Below are 20,938 nucleotides of genomic sequence, written 5' to 3'. Positions count from 1 at the left end.
AGAATGTCCTGAGTTGAGGCATCCGATGATTATTTAAAAGAATATTCACATGAGTTTTAAACACTTTAGATTAGATTCTATCGTTCACATATTAATCACTTCTGTAGTTTTTCTACATGTTCGTTTCATTGTGGAAGCGAACTCATTGCTGCCCCCTCCTCCCGCCCCGCTGACAGGAGCTCGAGCTGTATTTTTTTTTTCTTTTGATTGGCGAAACGATATCAAGATCTGTCGAAAATCATTTTTGGTGGCTTCTTCTTATGTGTAACATTTTGTTTCACTTTCCCACCCGTTTGTTTATTCGGTCAGTCTGTGTTAATTCAACCGCCACGTGCGACTGAGAATCTTGTGTCGCTTCAGTGCACACAGCTCAGAACATATATAGCCCCGGGTCATCAATTGTTATGTTAATTGAGTAACAATTGGAATGGTGCTTTTACTACATAAAATAATAAATTAAAAAAATCATCCATAAAAAATGTTACCGTACCTCAATAGTCAATACCAAAAATAAAATCCGTATGATTACAAACTGAAATCGGGTTTTCAGTATTCGGCGGGATTTGATTTTTCTTCTAACATTAGTATTTTTATTGGTTTCAGAGAATACGATGTAAAAATACAAACAGTAAATAAATCTGATATTACTTACATTGATAATGTTGAAAAATATTTTAAATTAAATTAGTCACATTCGTTAGAAACAATGTTATACAAACAATCGTTAATTTTTTTCCTATGTCGTATCATTCGCGTAAATAAATATGTTCTGTACATATCCATGCACCTCAGAAAAAATTCAAATGATTAAACAAAAAAGAAAGTTGTAATTACTATTTCGGATTTTTTTTTTCAAAGTAATTTAACATTGTATTGAAAAGAACAAGAAATAAAAATGATTTAATTTTTTGACTCAATCTTCGTATATATTACCGGCGCTCCTTACATGTACATGTATAACGGCGTACAGTGTATAGATTATCATGATCTATTTGAATTAAGTACCTTACGTAAAGATTCCCATAATAATTAATTGCATGACTGTGTACATTGTAGGCAAATCCCTGTGCGTTAATTACTTTTAAGACCTCTTGTTTTCCGTTAACAGTGGTTTAAATAATTAAAATAATTACTTGTAAAAATATCTATAATCGGGATTCCAAAGAACTTACTAGTACTTCCTGCAATTCATAGAAATGATCAGTATGTTTTCTTTCTATGTTTACATTTAATTTTGTTCAAAAAATTAATAAATTTTCTATCATTTAAATTGTGTGCTTCATCAAATACTGATTCCGATTACATTGAAGTCATTAATTTTTCCATTGGCTATTGACAAAAAAGAGACGCTTGACCATCCAATGAAAACAAATACACCGAGTTTGATTGACAGGTTCAGCCAGGTGCAGGTCTCACCCGATGTCCGAGGTTATGTGTGCCGATTGTACAAAGCCGAATGGTCTTAGTTAGACTTATCGATGTAAATAAATAATAAAAAAAACCACATGCTTATCAAAACATGCTCGTGTAAGTTAAAGTTGATTAAGGCTTGTTCCAACAGAAATCATGTTTTGCAAATTGTATTTAATATTGTTTATGTATAGCGAATTTTAATATTGCACAGTCATTTTACCGGTAACGAATCAGTATGTGGTTTCGTCGTGCATGCAACTATTATTATCGGAATTCCAAATGTTTTTATTTTATGTTTAAATCGCGTTTCTTTGTCCTTCTAAACTGTAGTATCAAACTTCCGAAAATATAAAGGAAGTAATTTCAACACCCCCTCCATTTTCCTAGTTTTGAGAATTCGTTTCCCAGTATCGAATTAAGCGCCCTTTATCACTTCTGACCGAATATTTTGAGGCGAATTAATTTCAAAAATATACTAGAGGTACTTGTTAATGGACTTATAAATGAAGAAGGCAAAACAATTGTGGGAATATGTCATTTAAACAAATAATATGATCGTTATTTTTATCATACCGTTTTCCCGTCAAATTAAAACTGGACTTGAACAGTTTTCATTTGCGTTACTTTATAATATTGAATTTTCATAAACACACTTTATAATAGTAATTGATGATAAGTAGTTGCCATTTTCCTTTGTTTTTCCCGTATATCTATCAATATATGCAGCAAAATAATACTTCTGTCGCAATGAACCGAAACTAGGAAAACTACACGTGGTTCTATTTGAAGTCGTAATTTCATTCAAAGCTCCATTATTATTTGAAATGATGCATTATCTTTTAAAATGAATTATATTTACTAATTATCCACTAAATAGGGATCAATAACAAACTTATTTTCATAGTTAGGCTTAATTGTTTTCACACTTTCGTTTGTTCTGCTATGAACTACCGGCAGTTCATATCTGGGTCACATTTTTAATTTGTAAACAATTCGGTAAATAATCGTGCAAATGGCAAACAACTTCACGCACTGATAGAATATTTATTTCTGTTTTATAATTACCTAGCTAGGATTTTTTAAAACCTCAACTTCGTCTTCCACTAGTAATTTTTCTAAAAATTATTCGATACTGGCAAATATTCGTTACCGGTAAAACGACTGGACCAGTACTGAAACATCGTATAAATACGTTATACATGTACTCTGTAACTAGTCGTCTTTTAATACATATACATTTCTTTTGTTTGTTAAAAACAAATTCAATTTTGTAAAAAGATAAGTATATCATTTCCTCTAGATTTTTTTTCCCATGAAAATACCTACAAAAGAGTTTTGCCAATTACAAACAGTTTAAAGTACATGTAATGTAAAACACAGGCGCCATTTTGAAACAAATTGTCAGAGAGTTCCGAATGAAATCTGATGAACGTTTCACATGGTTCTCGCACGCTTTGCTCGAAACGATTTACACGCTTTGTCCGAAACTCTGCACGCTTTGTCCGAAACGCTAAACGATTCACACGAAACGGTTAACACGAAACGTTTCTTGCACGTAAGTCGCACGCTTTTTTGGTGTAGTAGTACGTTTCAGGGTCTGTAAATTTTGTCAGCACGCAACAATTCTAAATTGTACATTGTTTTCAAAAATTTAGAAATATTTAAAAAAAGAAGTTATCTTAGAGAAAAGGTTACGTGTTTTGTAAACGGGTTCGGTTTAAAAAAAAAAACCACAATTCCTGACATGACCCATGAGTACATACTGTTTACAACAATGCTTGCTACCCTCTGAAAATTTAACTCGCCATTAAATATTTCATTCTTTAAATAATGTTTGTTACGATTACATAAACTAAAACATTTTCTTTTTCAATACACGTTTTATATGCAGACTTTCAATCACAACACGTTTTTATAACAAAAACAGAACTGAAAGTTTAATCATTTAATATTTATTCGTTTGATGAGATATCGGCGCTTCTGATTGGTCGCAAAAATTTATTTGATACCTGCATCAATAAAAATTTTGCCGGATCTATTTTTCTCAACTGTTCTGATCTAACGCTATTTATAGAACGGGAATTTCCAAGATAAACACTGTCAACAAAATGTAAAGTTGTGTGTGTTTTATTGTCAGCAAACAAAATGCAACCTTGTGTATATAAAAACTTGAAAGTTTAACCTTCAAAAATAAACAAAACACATTGTTTGATTCACGAAATAGAAAATTAAGCGTCTTCTCGCGATTTCGTCTGCTTGAGATCAATCAACATTTACAGCGAGGCTGGCTGTTCCTTTTCCAGGAATATTATAACGAACATATAGGCCTATAAACTTTCACGGTAACACTGCTGTTCAAATTTGGTAACGATAATTTTTAAATTTACACACGTAAATGATCGGTCATCAGAATAAGCGTCGTAAAGAAAAGCTATGAGTAATGCATCAACTCCTTCGGCGCATTCCAAGCGGCAGATATACCATTTAAGTACATCACTGGCTATCAATAGTTACCACAACGTTTACAAGAGTCGCTTATACATACTATTCTTTGTCGACATATCAGCTATTTTCGTCCACGATCGCCTTTCCTTGGATTGTTATGTCCAGTTGCATATTCCAGCGATCTCACATGAAAACTTGTTTTATTACGAGTTTTTCTGCACAGTGAATAATATCACAAGCTATCGCATGTATTTTCCTTTCGTTTTCAATTCAGCCGGTTCAGATTTTAACTCACTATTTGTTATAATCCATTAAATTCAGCACAATAGCTCTGCATCAGCTGAAGGCGAATCCATTTTGAATATTGTTGCTGTTGTTGTTTTGTATTCATACGCGCCGCTTCATATACATTATTTACATTTTTGATCAATGACACTTCTCATTTTTTTTATTTGAAAATGTTTTATGAAATGATAAGAAATGAAGATAATAATTTTTCTATTGATCGACGTATCAAAGAAAAAATTGACCGGAAAACTTTTTCATCAATGCGCTACGCGCATTGATGAAGTTTTCCGGTCAATTTTTTCTTTGATACGTCGATCAATAGAAAAATTATTATCTTCATTTCTTAAGTCATTATGATCGTTTGACACCACATCAGATATATTTTCAACTCGCAGCAACAACGGAAGACCTACTCGTGGCTTTGCCACGAGCTCTGCTCTAGTTATTTACTTACAATTAGGACTACTTGCATGTATTGCTTACAAAGGTGGGATGGATTTATTATATCCATTCAATAGTTATTACACACCGAGGTCAAAATTAAACAAAAATGCATTAATTTTATTAACATAATATTCATGCTTAACATGAATCGTTTCGACATAGCACAGTACTGCAAGGGGTATTAATTTGCAAGTGGATGAAGAAAAAAGGGAGATGTATTATTCGTACTACTTTAGATTTTTCGATTTAAAGTTTGCAGATTTTTTTAAACCCGGGAGTTATTTGGCAAAGATAAACTTGAGATAAAAGAAAAATAATCAGTATGTAAAAGAAGCAGATTAATAGACAATCATTTTTTTTTACCCCAATCGATTTCTGATTAATCTCTCTCTCTCTCTCTCTCTCTCTCTCTCTCTCTCTCTCTCTCTCTCTCTCTCTCTCTCTCTTATGAATTTTCTAGTGCTAAAAATTGAGGCCCGGAGTCAGAAGGGAATAAGCACGTTAAAATCCCCTTACGGTATCACATCCGCTAGTTCCAGCACATAATTTATCATGAACATTTCTACGACTACATATGATACCAATACAATACAGTAATAAAGTGATATACATGTACATGTAATATCTCTCTCTCTCTCTCTCGCTCTCTCTCTCTCTCTCTCTCTCTCTCTCTCTCTCTCTCTCTCTCTCTCTCTCTGTTTAAAATGTAAAATGCATTCTGCAGTATATGTTTTTTTGTAAAATTAAATCCCAACATTTGCAATGTATTTTTAAATGTTTTAATCAAAAGAAATCAACATTTGACCTAGAAACTCGCACGCTTTCTTCAAAATATACCGGAGTAATCAAGCGCGCAGTCATGATTCATGGACATGTGTACACGAACAAGCATGAATATATTTTGTGGATTTAGTGTTTGATTGACTGTTTTTCAGTGGGTTAAAGACAGCTCATGAGACACAGAGAATTAACAACCCGATCATTTAAACGAGGGCGTGTCGTATATCATCAATAAGGAATGATAATGTACCTTGCTGGTTGGGGGGGGGGGGGGGGTATTTTCCAATGACTGGCAGAATAAACATAATGACATGCACTTTTTCGATAATCAGATTCAAGATGTAAATTCAGAATTTTCACTTAATAGCTAGGGACATTATCATAATGTTGTGATCGTAACATTTAATAACAATAGACGTTTATAAATATAACATACTAAATACATTTAACGACATGTTTCATTCTTCTGTCAAGTTGTATCTATGCATAATGTTAAATAAATGCTATATACAGCATAATTAAAATAAATATTGAAGAAAAAAAGTAATACTGCAGTGGGATACAGTGATGGTCAGTGCCCGGTACAATGGCGTACAGTGGGGTACAGTGCTGGTCAGTGCCCTGTACTTAGCCAACATGTTGAAAAATACAGGTAAAATTGTGTTGGCTAAGTGGGAATGGGGTGCAGGTGGAGAACAAAAGAATTTAATTACAGGCAAGCTATAGTCTGTTTTCCGATAAAAGTAGGAGAAATAAAATAATTGTTAGCCTACAGAAGAATAAATATGAATTGACCTTCTGTCTTAGTACTTTATAAAATTCATTCAGATTAAAAATTAACTGTTACATAGTTCCCTATTATTTTTGTTAGCCTACAGAGGAATAAATATGAATTGAGCTTCTGTCATAGTACTTTATATAATTCATTCAGATGAAAATATACTTTTAAAAAATTAACTGTTACATATTCCCATATAATTTATGCCATTAATTAAGGTATAAATATCATGGTTTGTCTATTTTCATCATTTATTGAGATAATTATATCAGCTGCCTTAATTTAAACTTGGCCTTGAAAAATGTAATAAGAAGTTTTAGGTTTTACCGAAATTTCACTCAGTATAAGAGCTTTAATTTTCTTTGTAGTAGCATTTGTTTCATTTCATTGTATGTGTAGGCAGCATTGTCCATTTACTAAAGACTAAGCAGGTGTAAAAAGAAAACATTTGTTTAAAAAAAATATATTCGTTTTTATAGGATATCAATCATAAAATAGCTATCAATCTTATGTTGATATTCTTAATATATGAGAACAAAACCATTTTCAGTAATATGTTTAGCGACATCCATAGCTTTAATAAAACCGACGGACTAGCGAACTTGGCAAAGATTGATAAGTCATGTTTGAGAAATCTCTTGATTTTTTAACATTTATAAAGACTCTTAAATCAAATTGAGCCCATGGGTGGTATGAAAGGTTGTCTTTAGCTTTGATCGATCTATTGGTACTCTCTACTCTGAATAAACGTCCGAAGAAATTTTGAGAATTATAAAAAATGAATATGTTATAATTAATGTAAGACGACACGTTCCTCGTTCATCTTTTTTGTATCTCCTCGTAATAAAAAGTTCAAATAAAAATAATTGTTTTTATAATTATTTCTAAATGATTAAAATTATCTTTTATTTTATAACATCCCTAGGTGGCCGGGTGGTTATAGTCGAGACCGCTCACTGCCAAGAGCATAGGTTTTTGAGGTCGTGAGTTCAAAGCCTAACCCCGGCCAAGAAAGAGTTACACTATGGTGTTTCACTTTACTGTATATCTATTTACTTTTATATCTGGAATTTAAGTATATTTTTGAAAAGATTATTTAGGAAATTACATACTGTAGTATTTTGCAGAAATGCCTGGTAAGGTATCCTAATATTTTCCAAGAAATCTTGTCAAAGTAGTAGTAAACCATTAACAAATTCCTGGAAAAAGTTATATAAAATTGAGGAACGTGTCGTCCGACCTTAAAGGGTGGTTTACCCCTATATGTATGTATTTAAATATTATAAGATAGTAATAGTAAAACAGACCGAAACAATACGTATTTTCGACTAGAAATAGAAAAGCCCTAATTGCAGTGGTTTTGTAGTTTATTTGCATTTTTTTTATCATTCATAATAAGTTCTTTAAATGTTGACAAAATTGACGGTGGTTACTGGTTGGTTTAAAAATGCATCGGAATTTGTAACACCCACTACATAAGATCTACATAAATAAAAATGCATAAATAATTCCATATCTAACTTTGGGTTTTGGAGGCGTGGAAAATATTCATATATATTTGAGCTAATAGCCAATCAGATTGTTATTAATCAAATATCATTTCAAGTAGAAAAATATACTTAAGAGGCCCCCAATGTTAAATCAAAGTTAATCACTGTGGCAAAACAATGACATATCCAGAAAAGTTTGTTACGTTTCATTTTTCTGTTTTCAACTTAAAACGAAAGCAATGAACGAAGACAATGATATAGCAATTGTAGGCATTGGTTGTATGTTTCCTGGCGCTGACAACGTAGACGAATTCTGGCAAGTTTTGATTAATGGAGAAGATCATGTTCGAGAGATCCCACCAGAAAGATTCACTGTAGAAGCTTTTTACGACCCGGACCCTGATCATCCTCATAAAACATACGTAAAGAAAGCCGGTCTCATAAAAAAGTAAGTTAATTTAATTTAAGAAGTATTTTATTCAAGTTTATAAATACATTAAAATGGATTGAACAGCAGGCACAATGCCTATTCATGTTCTCTCCTGTAGTCAAGGTATAATATGAGTAATTATATAATTTTATATAGATATATATACATAAATATTGCAATGGAATTTTGTATGATAGATTAATATATAATTATAAAAAGCATTGGAAGGAGGTACAGTGCAAAAAAATAAACAAAACAAATAGCTTATGATAGGAAAATAAAAAAAAAAATAGAAAAATAATGGTTAATTGCTAAGGTTGAAAATAAAAAAGTATATGTAGTGTAGAGAAAAAATGAGAAAGAAAAAAAAACATGTAATAAAAACAAAACAAAAAATAATAACAGAGTAGAAAAAATGGAAAGTTTGGGGAGATGGGGTGGGAGGGGGAGGGGGAGAACAAATAAGCAATAAAAATGAAAAGAAAGGAGTGTAAGAAAAGTAAGTTCGTTCTTTTCTGAAAATGTTCGGATCTATTCGTAACATTATCTTATCTAAACGAATTTTATGATTGTCTTTAGGTTGTTTTTTTCTGTTTCGATTATGGTGCAATAACCAACTATGTTGCGCGTTTGGTATGCAATGAAAGTCCGCGACATATTTATTCAGTTCCACATCTTAAAACGCTAGATATGTTAAGAATTTCAATCATCATTGCAAAATGTGGTACCTAATGTTAACAGTAACAAATATGTAACCTTTTAAACAAACTTAAATGGCAGATCCAAACACCCAGCAAATCAATTTGCAGTGAATCCACACACCGCCCACATTCCCGAGTTGATATGCAGAATTAGCTTCCAGCGATGCATCCACAGCCCCTGCGGCTGTAATATCGACATGTTCTCTCGTCAGAATTTAGGTCAAATGGATTTTTAACAATTGTGTCTTTAAATTTAACCAAGGTATTTGCAATGATATAAACAAGCGTTTTAACAAATATGATCGATACACTTATCTAGGTCAAATGAAGCAAAGGAGTACCGTATAATGGGTAATTTTTACTGCAGTGATTTTTTACGAATTTATCTTAAAATAGGGCGATTTGAATTTTTAGGCGTAATTTATTTTACGAATTGTACATGTCTGTAAAAATTAAAATCATCTCTGGTAAATATCTAGGGTATAAGGGGGGGGGGGGGGGGGTCACCGTGTCTTTGTTTCTTTCTAAGCGATCTGGATTTGGCATTGTAGATACTGGTTTAAAATAGCTTCGTATTCCCGTCATACCTATTGACTGAGTAATTGAAAGCTAGCAACTAACGTGGTTTTAAAAAATACTCAAGACTTAATATAAAGAGCTGAACTGTTATCACCACATGACCATAAACGCTCAAATAAACCTACATGTACATGAGCTGAAGGTCATGAACATTACTCTCATACGTACGATGTAGAAAATTTACGTGCGGTGTTGTAATTTTTCACTTCTGTGAAAATTTACGTGTTTAATTTTTACGGATTTATAAAACTCGTAAAAATTAGTAAAAATTAGCAGCACGTAAAAAATACCTGTTATACGGTAGTATTTGTTTGACATCAGTTTTTGTCTATATTGATTTTAATAACATAAGATTTACATGAGTACGTATTTTAAATTGGTAAACACTTTATTACACTCTATTCTGTTTAAGTTATCGTTTTCGCCACATGTTGCATTAATTTTGACATTTGTTAATTTTTAAAAAAAGTTTTCGCGGTAAATAATGTTGCATTGCAATCGATATGAAAAGTATACCATCCGGGATAAAAGTGTTTAGAATATGTGCGAGTAGTTTCGATAATTTTTCAACATATAATAAATGTCAAATTTTATCCTTTATAAATTCCCATAAGAAATGTATTTTCGTACCGTACAGTTCACAAAACGAACCGTACCGTTCACAAAGGGAATCATTTTGTTCGCAAATCGAACTGTACCGTGCAAAAAGTGTGCAAAATAATTTATGCAAGACCCGCCTCAAAAAGGCCAAGAAAGCGTACCGTACCATGCAATAAGGGTGCATCCTTTATATACGGCTCTTTGACCTATTGTCTTTCGATGAATACGGACGGAGATTATCGCTGAAAAGATAAGTTTAATATTTTACTAGACTTTTATAATACGTGATTCGATAACATATACGAAAATTTAACGCTATTATTTTCATTAAAAACAGTTACAAAATGTTTCATTTAATTTCCTTTATTTGACTGTAAATCATATTTTTGGTTTTCGACTTGCATCGCCGATTTCTTAAACATTGTGAAATATTCATGTTCTAACAGTTCGTGGTAAAATGAACCTAGAATTTGTGTGTTGAATATAATACTTAAAGTGTTATCACTTGACTTTATTATTTCGCTTTAGGATTCTATAGTCGGTCATTTGAGCGGGATTTTATTTCAGGACTCAAAGTGCTTCGTCTGTCAATCAGTTTTTGGGAGGTGATTTTAATCAACTCTCTATGCAGTCACTCTGGCAAACTGAAAGTGAAACAGTGTTTGGACCTAAGCACAAATCATCACCGCTGACAAGACTTTGTTCTTGAAAATAATACAAAGAAATCAAAGTAATGTATGCTGAAGCATTGTTTTTCAAGGAAACTTATCAATAAACACTTTGAAAATAGTCAGATTTTATAAAATACGAACAACTAAGATATTTTTATAGCCTCATGTGTTCCTACGCCAGAGTTTAATATAGCCACGTTCAATCTCCGTAAATCTCCGACAAGCAGAAAGGCTCTCTTGCTTGTCGGAGATTAACGGAGACAGCCGAGCGTCTGGTTGAACGAGACTAGAGTTCGATATCAATAGTGCTTGGATCCATATTTTTTTTAGAAATGCTTCGAATACTTATATATAGTTTGAAATCTATCTTTAAATATTACACAACATGATTCATATAAAGATTCTCGGAATTCTTGTCGAAAAAGTCTAACATTCATATAATAAAAAAGGGCGTAATTCAAATACAGACTAGAAACTAATTGCCATGCAAGATAAGTTGATTTCAAAATAAATGATAATCGATAAAATCAACTCCCGTCAGTACTTCAGTACTTTGATTAGTATAACGGTACAGATCACGCCATGCGCCGAGTGCAACTTGGCTCCTCCTACGTAGCTAAAAGAAAATTATGGTGGCATATCAGCATAGCATATTACGTCAAGTCGAGATAACTATCTCGTCAAGTCAAGATAACTTTCTTGTTTCTCAACAAACTCCGACTTCTATTTTGTCTAGTCAACATAAGCTATTACACTTTGTTGCGATAACTATCTCGGCAAGATGAGATAACATATCTTGTATCATGACTAAAATTTGTTGCATTTGCAAATGCTGCCATCCACGAAACAATATAATGCATGTACATGTATAATAGTTGTATTGTCGTATTTTGAAACGCATTACTCGATCCCCTTACGTTTATAAAAATCAAATAGAATTCTCCAAAATAGGGCCAAAATTATAAGAGGAATTATTTTAATCCTTAGCATACCTCTTTCAATCGCATGTAGTTTAATGTATTTAAGACAGTACAACTTCATAAAAGTGATATAATGAGGCTAGACATATTGTGTTTTAATGAGTTCCAAACCTCTATTATCAAATGTATGTATATAACTTATTTTGTTTTGTGAACGACAGTCTTTGCAAAGGACACGACTTTAAGTCGAGATGCAAGATAAATTATCGAGATAGCGATCCCAACAAAAAAGTCGCTATTGATCGAGAAACCAAAAAGTTGTCTCAACTTGACGAGATAGTTATTTTAACTTTACGTGATATGCTATGTTGACCCAAAATTATGTGGATGACAGAAATATGCCACCATAGAAAATTATCGAATGAAAACTTTTTTGTTTTAAGGTTTTCTTGAATCCATATTTAATATAGTGTTCATCTTTGAAATTACATTGTATTCAACAATCATTTCACTCCGTCTTCATGATTATTACTAATGTACTGGCGATCAGAGTCTCTTTCCCTCTCTGTAGTATTTTTTGTCCCCCGCCGCAACGCGGAGCGGGGACATAGAAATGCCGGGCGTCCGTCCGTGTGTCCGTTCGTAACACTTTTATGTAAGCGCTCTCATGCCTACAAATCATGACGGATTTTCATTAAATTTAGACCAAATGTTTATACCACGAATACTTTGGTCAAAATCAAAAAATCAGCATTGGTAGATACTTTTTGTTGGAGTTATGGGACTTTGACCACAATAATGACTCCGTTTTATCAAAAAATTGACCTTGTAAGCGCTCTCATGCCTACAAATTTTGATGGATTTACATGAAATTCATACCAAATGTTTATACCACTAATACCTTGGTCAAGTTCCTAAATCAGCCTTGGTCGATATTAGTTTACTGCTTGACCGGCGGGGGACCCAGGAATTCTATTGTTGTTACTAGATACATTCTTTATATATTTATCACTTTTAGCATTCATTTGTTCATTACCTGGTATTTTTCTATGTACTGTTTACAACAAATATGTATAAAAAAAGAAAAAGAAAAAAAAGAAAAAGGTAAATGAAATATAAACAGGTTAGTCAGCATTTGTAAACCGTCAGCTAAATGGCAAGCATACAGTGAAGAGCAAACACTTGTCCAACAGCGTGATAAATATGGCCATTAAAAGCTATTGACTTGTTGTGTATATCCAGTTATGTGCATACCGTAAGAAATATTTTACACTTACATGTATAGGTTAACAGAATAACAAAAACTAATAGTCATATTTTTGACTAAATACAGGCGATCTTATTTCAGATAAGAGAAGCGATTACGAGTTATATGTAGGTGAAATCTGTGTATACGAACAAGTGCAAAAAATCATAGTCAATATTTAAATGAATAAAATCTAATAAATTATTTTTTTTATAACAGTTGATTTCAAGAATCTTAAACTGAAATTCAGTGTTCATCTTATCATTAATTGCGTGTAATTTTACACCGTCTATTCACCAGGGAAATTTGATCGGCAATAGTATTACAGTATTACGCAACAAAGAATGATCGTAAGAATTATGAATAAAGTAAAAGTAAGATGCTTGTAAAAAAAAAAAAAACAACTGGCCGAGAATCAAGACAACGAAAATGGAAAGAGAAGAAATATCGGAATAAAGTCGGGGCAATTTTTCATAGCAACTTTAAATGGATTAGAAATTCAATTCAAGTACATGTATAGAAATAAAAACTTAAGAGGCTTGTTAGAATTATTGACGGATCGCTGAATTAACAAAAATATATCGGATTAGAGTCAAACACTCTTTCCATCTATCGTAATAATTACATTTATCTACATTTAAATACTAATTTTAACAGACTAATCAAAATTAAAACTACTCTCCGCTTCCTAGTTTTTAGTTAGTGCACGTTTCACGCAACGTATTAAAATTGGAGGAATTGATGTAAATGCCGATTTTAATTAGATTGAAATACATTTGTAATATATTATATAAAAAAAGGAAAAAAATGTTTGTCATAATTACATGCACCACCTTGCTGAAGTAGATCGGGCAAAAATAAACAAAAATATTACATTTTTTATGATAAAATACTTCAAACCTTAATGAAAAACAATGGGTTGCAGTGAGTCTTGATCGAGAAACCAAAAAGTTGTCTAAACTTGACGAGATAGTTATTTTAACTTTACGTGATATGCTATGTTGACCCAACATTATGTGGATGGCAGAAATATGCCACCATAGAAAATTATCGAATGAAAACTTTTTTGTGTTATGTTTTCTTGAATCCATATTTAATATAGTGTTCATCTTTGAAATTACATCGTATTCAATAATCATTTCACTCCGCCTTCATGATTATTACTAATGTACTGGCGATCAGAGTCTCTTTCCCTCTCTGTTGTTTTTTTTGTACCCCGCCGCAACGCGGAGCAGGGACATAGAAATGCCGGGCGTCCGTCCGTGTGTCCATGCGTCCGTCCGTCACACTTTTTTGTAAGCGCTCTCATGCCTACAAATTATGACGGATTTTCATTAAATTTATATCAAATGTTTATACTACTAATACTTTGGTCAAGTTCAAAAATCAGCATTGGTCGATACTTTTTGTTGGAGTTATGGGACTTTGACCACAATAATGACTCCGTTTTATCCCAAAATTGACCTTGTAAGCGCTCTCAAGCCTACAAATTTGACGGATTTTCATTAAATTTATACCAAATGTTTAAACCACTAATACTTTGGTCAAGTTCGAAAATCAGCATTGGTCAATACTTTTTGTTGGAGTTATGGGACTTTGACCACAATAATGACTCCGTTTTATCAAAAAATTGACCTTGTAAGCGCTCTCATGCCTACAAATTTTGATGGATTTACATGAAATTTATACCAAATGTTTATACCACAAATACCTTGGTCAAGTTCCTAAATCAGCCTTGTTCGATACTAGTATACTGCTTGACCGGCGGGAGGCCCAGGAATTCTATTTTTGTTGTTACTAGAGAAATTATTCATATATTTATCACTTTTAGCATTCATTTGTTCAATACCGGGTATTTTTCTATGTCCTGTTTACAACAAATATGTAAAAAAAAAAGGGGGGGGAAATGGAATATAAACAGGTCAGTCAGCATTTGTACACCGTCAGCTAAATGGCAAGCATACAGTGAAGAGCAAACACTTGTCCAACAACATGATATACTGTATATATGATGTATAGGTTAACAGAATAACAAAAACTAATAGTCATATTTTTGACTAAATACAGGCGATCTTAGATAAGAGAAGCGATTACGGGTTACATGTAGGTGTAATCTGTGTATACGAACAAGTGCAAAATATTTTAGAATCAATATTTAAATGAATAAAATCCGTGTCAAAAGTTTTTATAACAGTTGATTTCAAGACTCTTAAACTGAAATTCAGTGTTCATCTTATCATTAATTGCGTGTAATTTTACATCGTCTATTCACCAGGGGAAATTGATCGGCAATAGCACTACAGTGTTACGCAAAAAAGAATGATCGTAAGAATATGAATAAAGTAAAAGAAAGATGCTTGTAAAAAAACAACTGGCCGAGAATCAAGACAACGATAAAGGAAACTAAAGAAATAACGGAATAAAGTCGGGGCAATTTTTCATAGCAACTTTAAATGGATTAGAAATATTTAATGACTTCAATTCAAGTACATGTATAGAAATAAAAACTTAACATGCTTGTTAGAATTATCGACCGATCGCTGAATTAACAAAAATATATCGGATTAGAGTCAAACAATCTTTGAATTTATCGTAATGATTACATTAATCTAAATTTAAATACTAATTATAACAGACTAATCAAAATTAAAACTACTTTCCGCTTCCTAGTTTTCAGTTAGTGCACGTTTCACGCAACGTATTAACATTGGAGGAATTGATGTTAATGCCGATTTTAATTAGATTGAAATACATTTGTGATATATTATATAAAAAAAGAAAAAAATGTTTGTCATAATTACATGTACCACCTTGCTGAAGTAGATCGGGCAAAAATAAACAAAAATTTTACATTTTTTATGATTAAATTCTTCAAACCTTAATGAGAAACAGGGGGTTGCAGTAAAAATGATTTGGCAATGAATTTGTTTTATCTTTTTAACAAAACATAAGTATGCCCACTACAACATATATCATTTTCATGACTACTTTCTTACCTTGCAGTTATAATTTTTTTAACAATTTCAATTTTCTGCAATCATTATTTTATTTGATGGAATTTATTTGCAAATCGAGTTCATTAATTTTGAGAACGAAAACCAATTTCAAAATTGTTTACAACATTGGCTTTTTGACATAGCAATATCATAACTTTATCAATATGTTGCTGAAATCAACACTTCAAATTTTGAAGTTTTTGATTCTTAATCTGAACAAAATGTGCTTTCACTTAAAAAAATGTTCATGAATTTGTTTTTTAAAATTTCATATATATATATATATATATATATATATATATATATATATATATATATATTGGAGTGATAAACGTCAATTTTCTGCTACTGTTTGACTCTCTGGATGAAATGTACATTTTTAAAACCTTACTGCACTGCACATCTATAGAATAGTCCCTATCAACCTTAGCATGTGCTTTATAACGTAAACACATTCATGCCAACTTTCTTGCATTAAGAGAGATATCACTATAGAAATTACCCCTATCCCTTATTCTGAATTAATGATCTTTTGTGACAAATTATGTTTGAAAAAAAGGCACGTTTTTATTGCCTCCCTCGAATTCTTAAAAATTCACGATAAATAGCCATACAAATAATTTAAATAGATACAAACTGAGTATAATTATGTTAGATTCAACTTAAAATATTTATTTTTTTATTAGCATCATACATATTACAAAAGCAGTACATAGATGATTGAGAAACAAGCCAAAAGGCTTATGTTAATTAATCTCGCTCTTGTCAGTTTACAAATGAGAGGTCGGTAAAGTTTTCAAGTCCAATAACATTACATTGATTAGGAAAAATGTAGGGGGAAGAAAAAAGAAAATGTCATTTATGTTAATATTGAAACATAATGTTGCTAAATAACTCTAAATAGGCATTATATATCTGTGAACGCACAGGTAAATGCAAGTATGATATTTAATGTAATACAATAAAGTAAAACAAAAGGTGAACTTAAAACCTTTTACTTTCAACAAGAAATTTCTGGACAAGGTAAAGAAATATTGTTGTATTGTATAATATAACGTTACCATATAACAATAATTCAACATTGATATGGAAGTGTCAAGATTGTATTGATCCTAACTCTGGAATGTGTACTACAGTGTAATAAAAAATGATCAGTACTTTCAACTTCGCCGCAAATACAAAGAGGTGAGTTAATTTTCTTTGAATCTAATGAAGATTAAGACCACTACATTCTAGTCTTAGTTTGGGGGGAAGAGTTTGGCCTATTATGGTACCTAAATAAAAATAATTTTGAATTTTAATCCTACTGGTATGTAAATATGTCTTAAAGCAATGTAATGAAGGATTTGATCGCACATTTTGGTGTAAAGCATTCTATTGTCTTATTGTAGCTTGGAAGAATGAATAATGTAAAGCTTAATTCTTGTATTGATGATGGTAGATAAGTAATTAGGAGCCATATTGTGAAATATTTTGTCAATTTAAATAAAACGATGATTTCCCCTGAGTTTCGATAATGGTTCCCATCCCGTTTCTTTATATATCAGATGTCTGGATGTCATTCTATTCCCTCCCGTAGCTATTCTGGCTGCTTCCAATTGTATACTTTCAATCTTACTGACCAAGTTTTCTGGTATGTTGTCCCATATAATATCTCCGTATTCTAAGACTGGTCTTACAAATAAAAAATACGTTTTCTGCAAAGATTTCCTATCGAGAATATACTTGAGTCTTCGCAGCATACAAAGGCGGGAACAGGCTTTTTAACTGTTTCATCTAAATGTACATGTAATTTTCAAGACAAATTCATACTAAGAATAACTCCTAGGTGTTTATGAGTTGCTACCTATTTCAGGTGAACATTATTGAGTACTGATGAGGGGTAAGAAGGTTTCTAAACTTAATTGTATATGGTTAGACTTTCCGTTTTGGTTGGGTTAAAAGATACAAACCACTGTTTTGACCATTTATGTATTTTTTTAAGATCTGTATATAATAAACATGCTGAAGTGTCAGCATAATCAACAATTTAAAGTTATGTATTGTCAGCAAACGATGTTATTATATTGACATAATATATTATTAATATAGCACGACATGACAGAGTGTTCATTAAAAAAGACATTAAATCTTGAAATGACAAAAAAAAAAAAAAAAGAGAATAAGCCGGGTTTCGCTGCAAAAAGGTAATAGATTCATTTGGATGTCGTCATTTTCCAAAATAATGAGTTGGTTAAAATCACAATATACCAAATACAGATGCTTTGGTGCTCTTAGACTTACAGCCCGGTTCGGATGTTTACAGGCTTGGCTAGAACCTAGGTCTGAATAAAGTGCAGCATTTGCAATTACCGGCAAATTTTTTTTAAAAAGTTTTCTTTCAAAATTTTGTCTTTAAGTGCTGATTTGTTTGGTTAGCTTCTGTGTGAATATGTCTGGTTTGGTGTCCTCTTATAGGCACAAAATCTTGGAAAACACTTCGCATGGTCGCCAAACTGTTGTGGGAGATGTACAAGTGCTTGTCAGTTTTCCTTCACACCAGCAACATTTCCTTGGTTTTTTGCAAAAATGTATTTTATACACTTTGATAAAATCTTACTGAATGTGGCATCTTTAGAAATTTTAAGTTCATAAAGATGTTTCACAATATTTTTCACACAATGATGGCGGTCAAGTTTTTTCTTCAGTTCCACACCAAACTCACTCTGTATTCTTTAGATTACTGTGTTGTCTCCATGCCCCTCCACCACTTCTACGTTTCTTCTGAGACCATCTATTTTATTGCTAGGGACAATAACTGCTAAAAGGGGGCTTCGGGCCCTTTTGGTATGAAGGATTGAAGAAGCATCTAAGTGAACTTAGGTCTACGTTTACTCAGAATGAAAAAAAATCCACTGATGATAGTGTAAAACCATCAATCGTGTGTTAAAGACCTATCATGTTAGTGCTAATTTTCACTTTTAAAAAAGGGGGTCAATCACCTACTTATTGAGATAATGGCTATTTAATATTTTTTGAAAATTTAAGAAAAGTCCCTAAAATTTTTACATTATGATTGAAATTTTTTTGATTGTGAAATACTACTAATTGCTAGGCTCTTTAAAAAAAACAAAAACAATTTATGAATGGCAGTGATACAAAACAGACACAAAGCATTCAGTTTTATTCACATTTTAAAGAATATTCCAGTCGGATTTTCCTCTACTAGTTTACAAATTCCTACCCTTTTTTGATTCAATTTAACAAACAAACAGAATGATGATAATACTAAAACATCAATAGCATTAAATTAGGTATTCTGACCTAACTCTGCAGTCATAAAGTTTTATGAGATCAATGATATATAGTGTCTTTTATCGTTTTTAAGCATATTTTTGTAGTGCGCGCCATTCGAACATCTAAACAAAACAGTGAGATAAAACCAACAGAAAATATGCAAAATTATGTTGAATAACAGATCATTTTTTTTAATATTAAAGTACTACCAAAAATATTTCAGTAAAAAAAAACTCTGAACATTTTAGTCCGAATTTCCTCTGTTTTGCTAAGAGTCCAACTTTGTTTGAACTCCATAATAAAGTAAAAAAATATCGAATGGTTTGTCTATAATAATTCATTTCAAAAATACTCTAAGTGTTTAGAACTCATTTTACTCATGACATTGAACTTTTTAAAAATCCGATTTTGAGAACTCCTAAGCCTAAGTAAACAACGTCCTTGAAGGGACATGGTCACGATTTTGATCACATTTATTTTTCTGTTTTTATTATTTACAATGCTTTAGGAATGCATTTCTAATGAACAAAAAAAAATGTGGGTGTCAGCCGATGAGTTTTAAGCAAGATACAGGGCTCACAATTCTTCATCGTGTTAACGAGGCTCGTTCCCCTGTTTTTACCGTCTTCCTTGGAAGACGGTAATAAGAGTTGAAATAATTTACAGTCTCCGGGTTGTGCACTTCCTTTCATTTGTGATTTCATTGGTTGAAATACTGTTCGGCGCAAGGGAGATAATTTTCTGATGATCTTTTTCATGTACGACTTAACTTTCGTAGATTTCAAATCTTAAAAAAGTGAGAAAACGAAAAAGCAATTCAAATCTTTATGAATGAAATTCAGCCTTTGGTTTTCAACTAGTTGAAAGTAACATTCTATGAAATTATTTGTTTTTCTTTTAGCCTTGTTAACTCAAATTTTTATACAAAATATAAAAAATTGATGCGGTATGCCCAATATCGGTAAAGTTATTTGCACTTTAGATAGATAAATGCAGTGGTATAACTTTGATTTTATCAAAAAAAAATACAAGGCTACGACCCTACCTAAGATCTCTTTCACCCTATAGTCGATCTCACCTTACAAGCTCGGGTACGCAGTTCTCAATTTTAGACACGCAGGCTTAAACGACACATGACATAATATTCCACTCGCCATGCTATGAAGAGGAAGGTGACATTTATATAAAAAAGAATTAAACTATCTTTGATAACGAATTGCTGTAATTTAGGGTTTGTTCTAAAGACGGTAAGCTTTTTTTAAAAAGCTAAACTTGTTGTTTACATAGGTTTAAGTAAAAAAAAAAATTCAAGCTGATTTGTCTATCTCTCTATTCATTTTAAGCATAAAAAACAATTCCTTACGATAAACAAATTCATTCTAGGTCTAAAACTGGAATTTTCATTTCAACATTCAAAATCTAAAGAAAAGCTTTGTTTACATAGCGAAGAATTGTAAGCTCTGCATCTAGCTTATAACTTTACAAACGACACTCAAATATTGGTTGTCTATTAAAAATGCCTTACCAAGGCATTAAAAACATTCAAATCGAAAAAATAATTTTTGACCAAACTCGTGACCATGCTCCTTTAACACATTGGTAAAAGGTTCAAGTCTCTACTTCTAGCGGTCTGAAAGGAGTAGTGATTACAAGCTTTTCATACTCAAGGGCAATAACTTTGTTAGTCCTGGGAGTCCTTTATCATTTTTTTTTTTTTTGAAAATTGCAAAAGATAGATATTTCCCTGTGTTATCAGTATTTGTTCTTTAAAAAATTGTAGGTTGATCAACTCTAAAAAAAAAAACTACAGTCTGAACATACCATTCCATTAGCATTGTGTTGCTCAATAAGCGTATACACATTTTGATGTCTAAATATCAA

At 31.9% G+C, this 20,938-nt stretch overlaps 1 protein-coding gene across 1 annotated transcript in view; it reads left to right on the top strand.

Annotated features, from left to right (window-relative positions):
* Positions 1 to 7,753: 7,753 nt before the first annotated feature.
* Positions 7,754 to 20,938, top strand: part of LOC105321879 (mycocerosic acid synthase-like polyketide synthase) — a 37,249-nt gene continuing 24,064 nt past the window's right edge. The window contains exon 1 of the mRNA XM_066070868.1: positions 7,754 to 8,086. Coding sequence (XP_065926940.1) covers positions 7,878 to 8,086 — 209 coding nt within the window. The 5' untranslated portion in view covers positions 7,754 to 7,877. The remainder of the gene's footprint in view (positions 8,087 to 20,938) is intronic.

The sequence above is a fragment of the Magallana gigas genome, chromosome 9 (assembly GCF_963853765.1).
Source record: "Magallana gigas chromosome 9, xbMagGiga1.1, whole genome shotgun sequence".
Lineage (NCBI taxonomy): Eukaryota > Metazoa > Mollusca > Bivalvia > Ostreida > Ostreidae > Magallana > Magallana gigas.
This window is presented reverse-complemented; position numbering and strand designations above follow the sequence as displayed.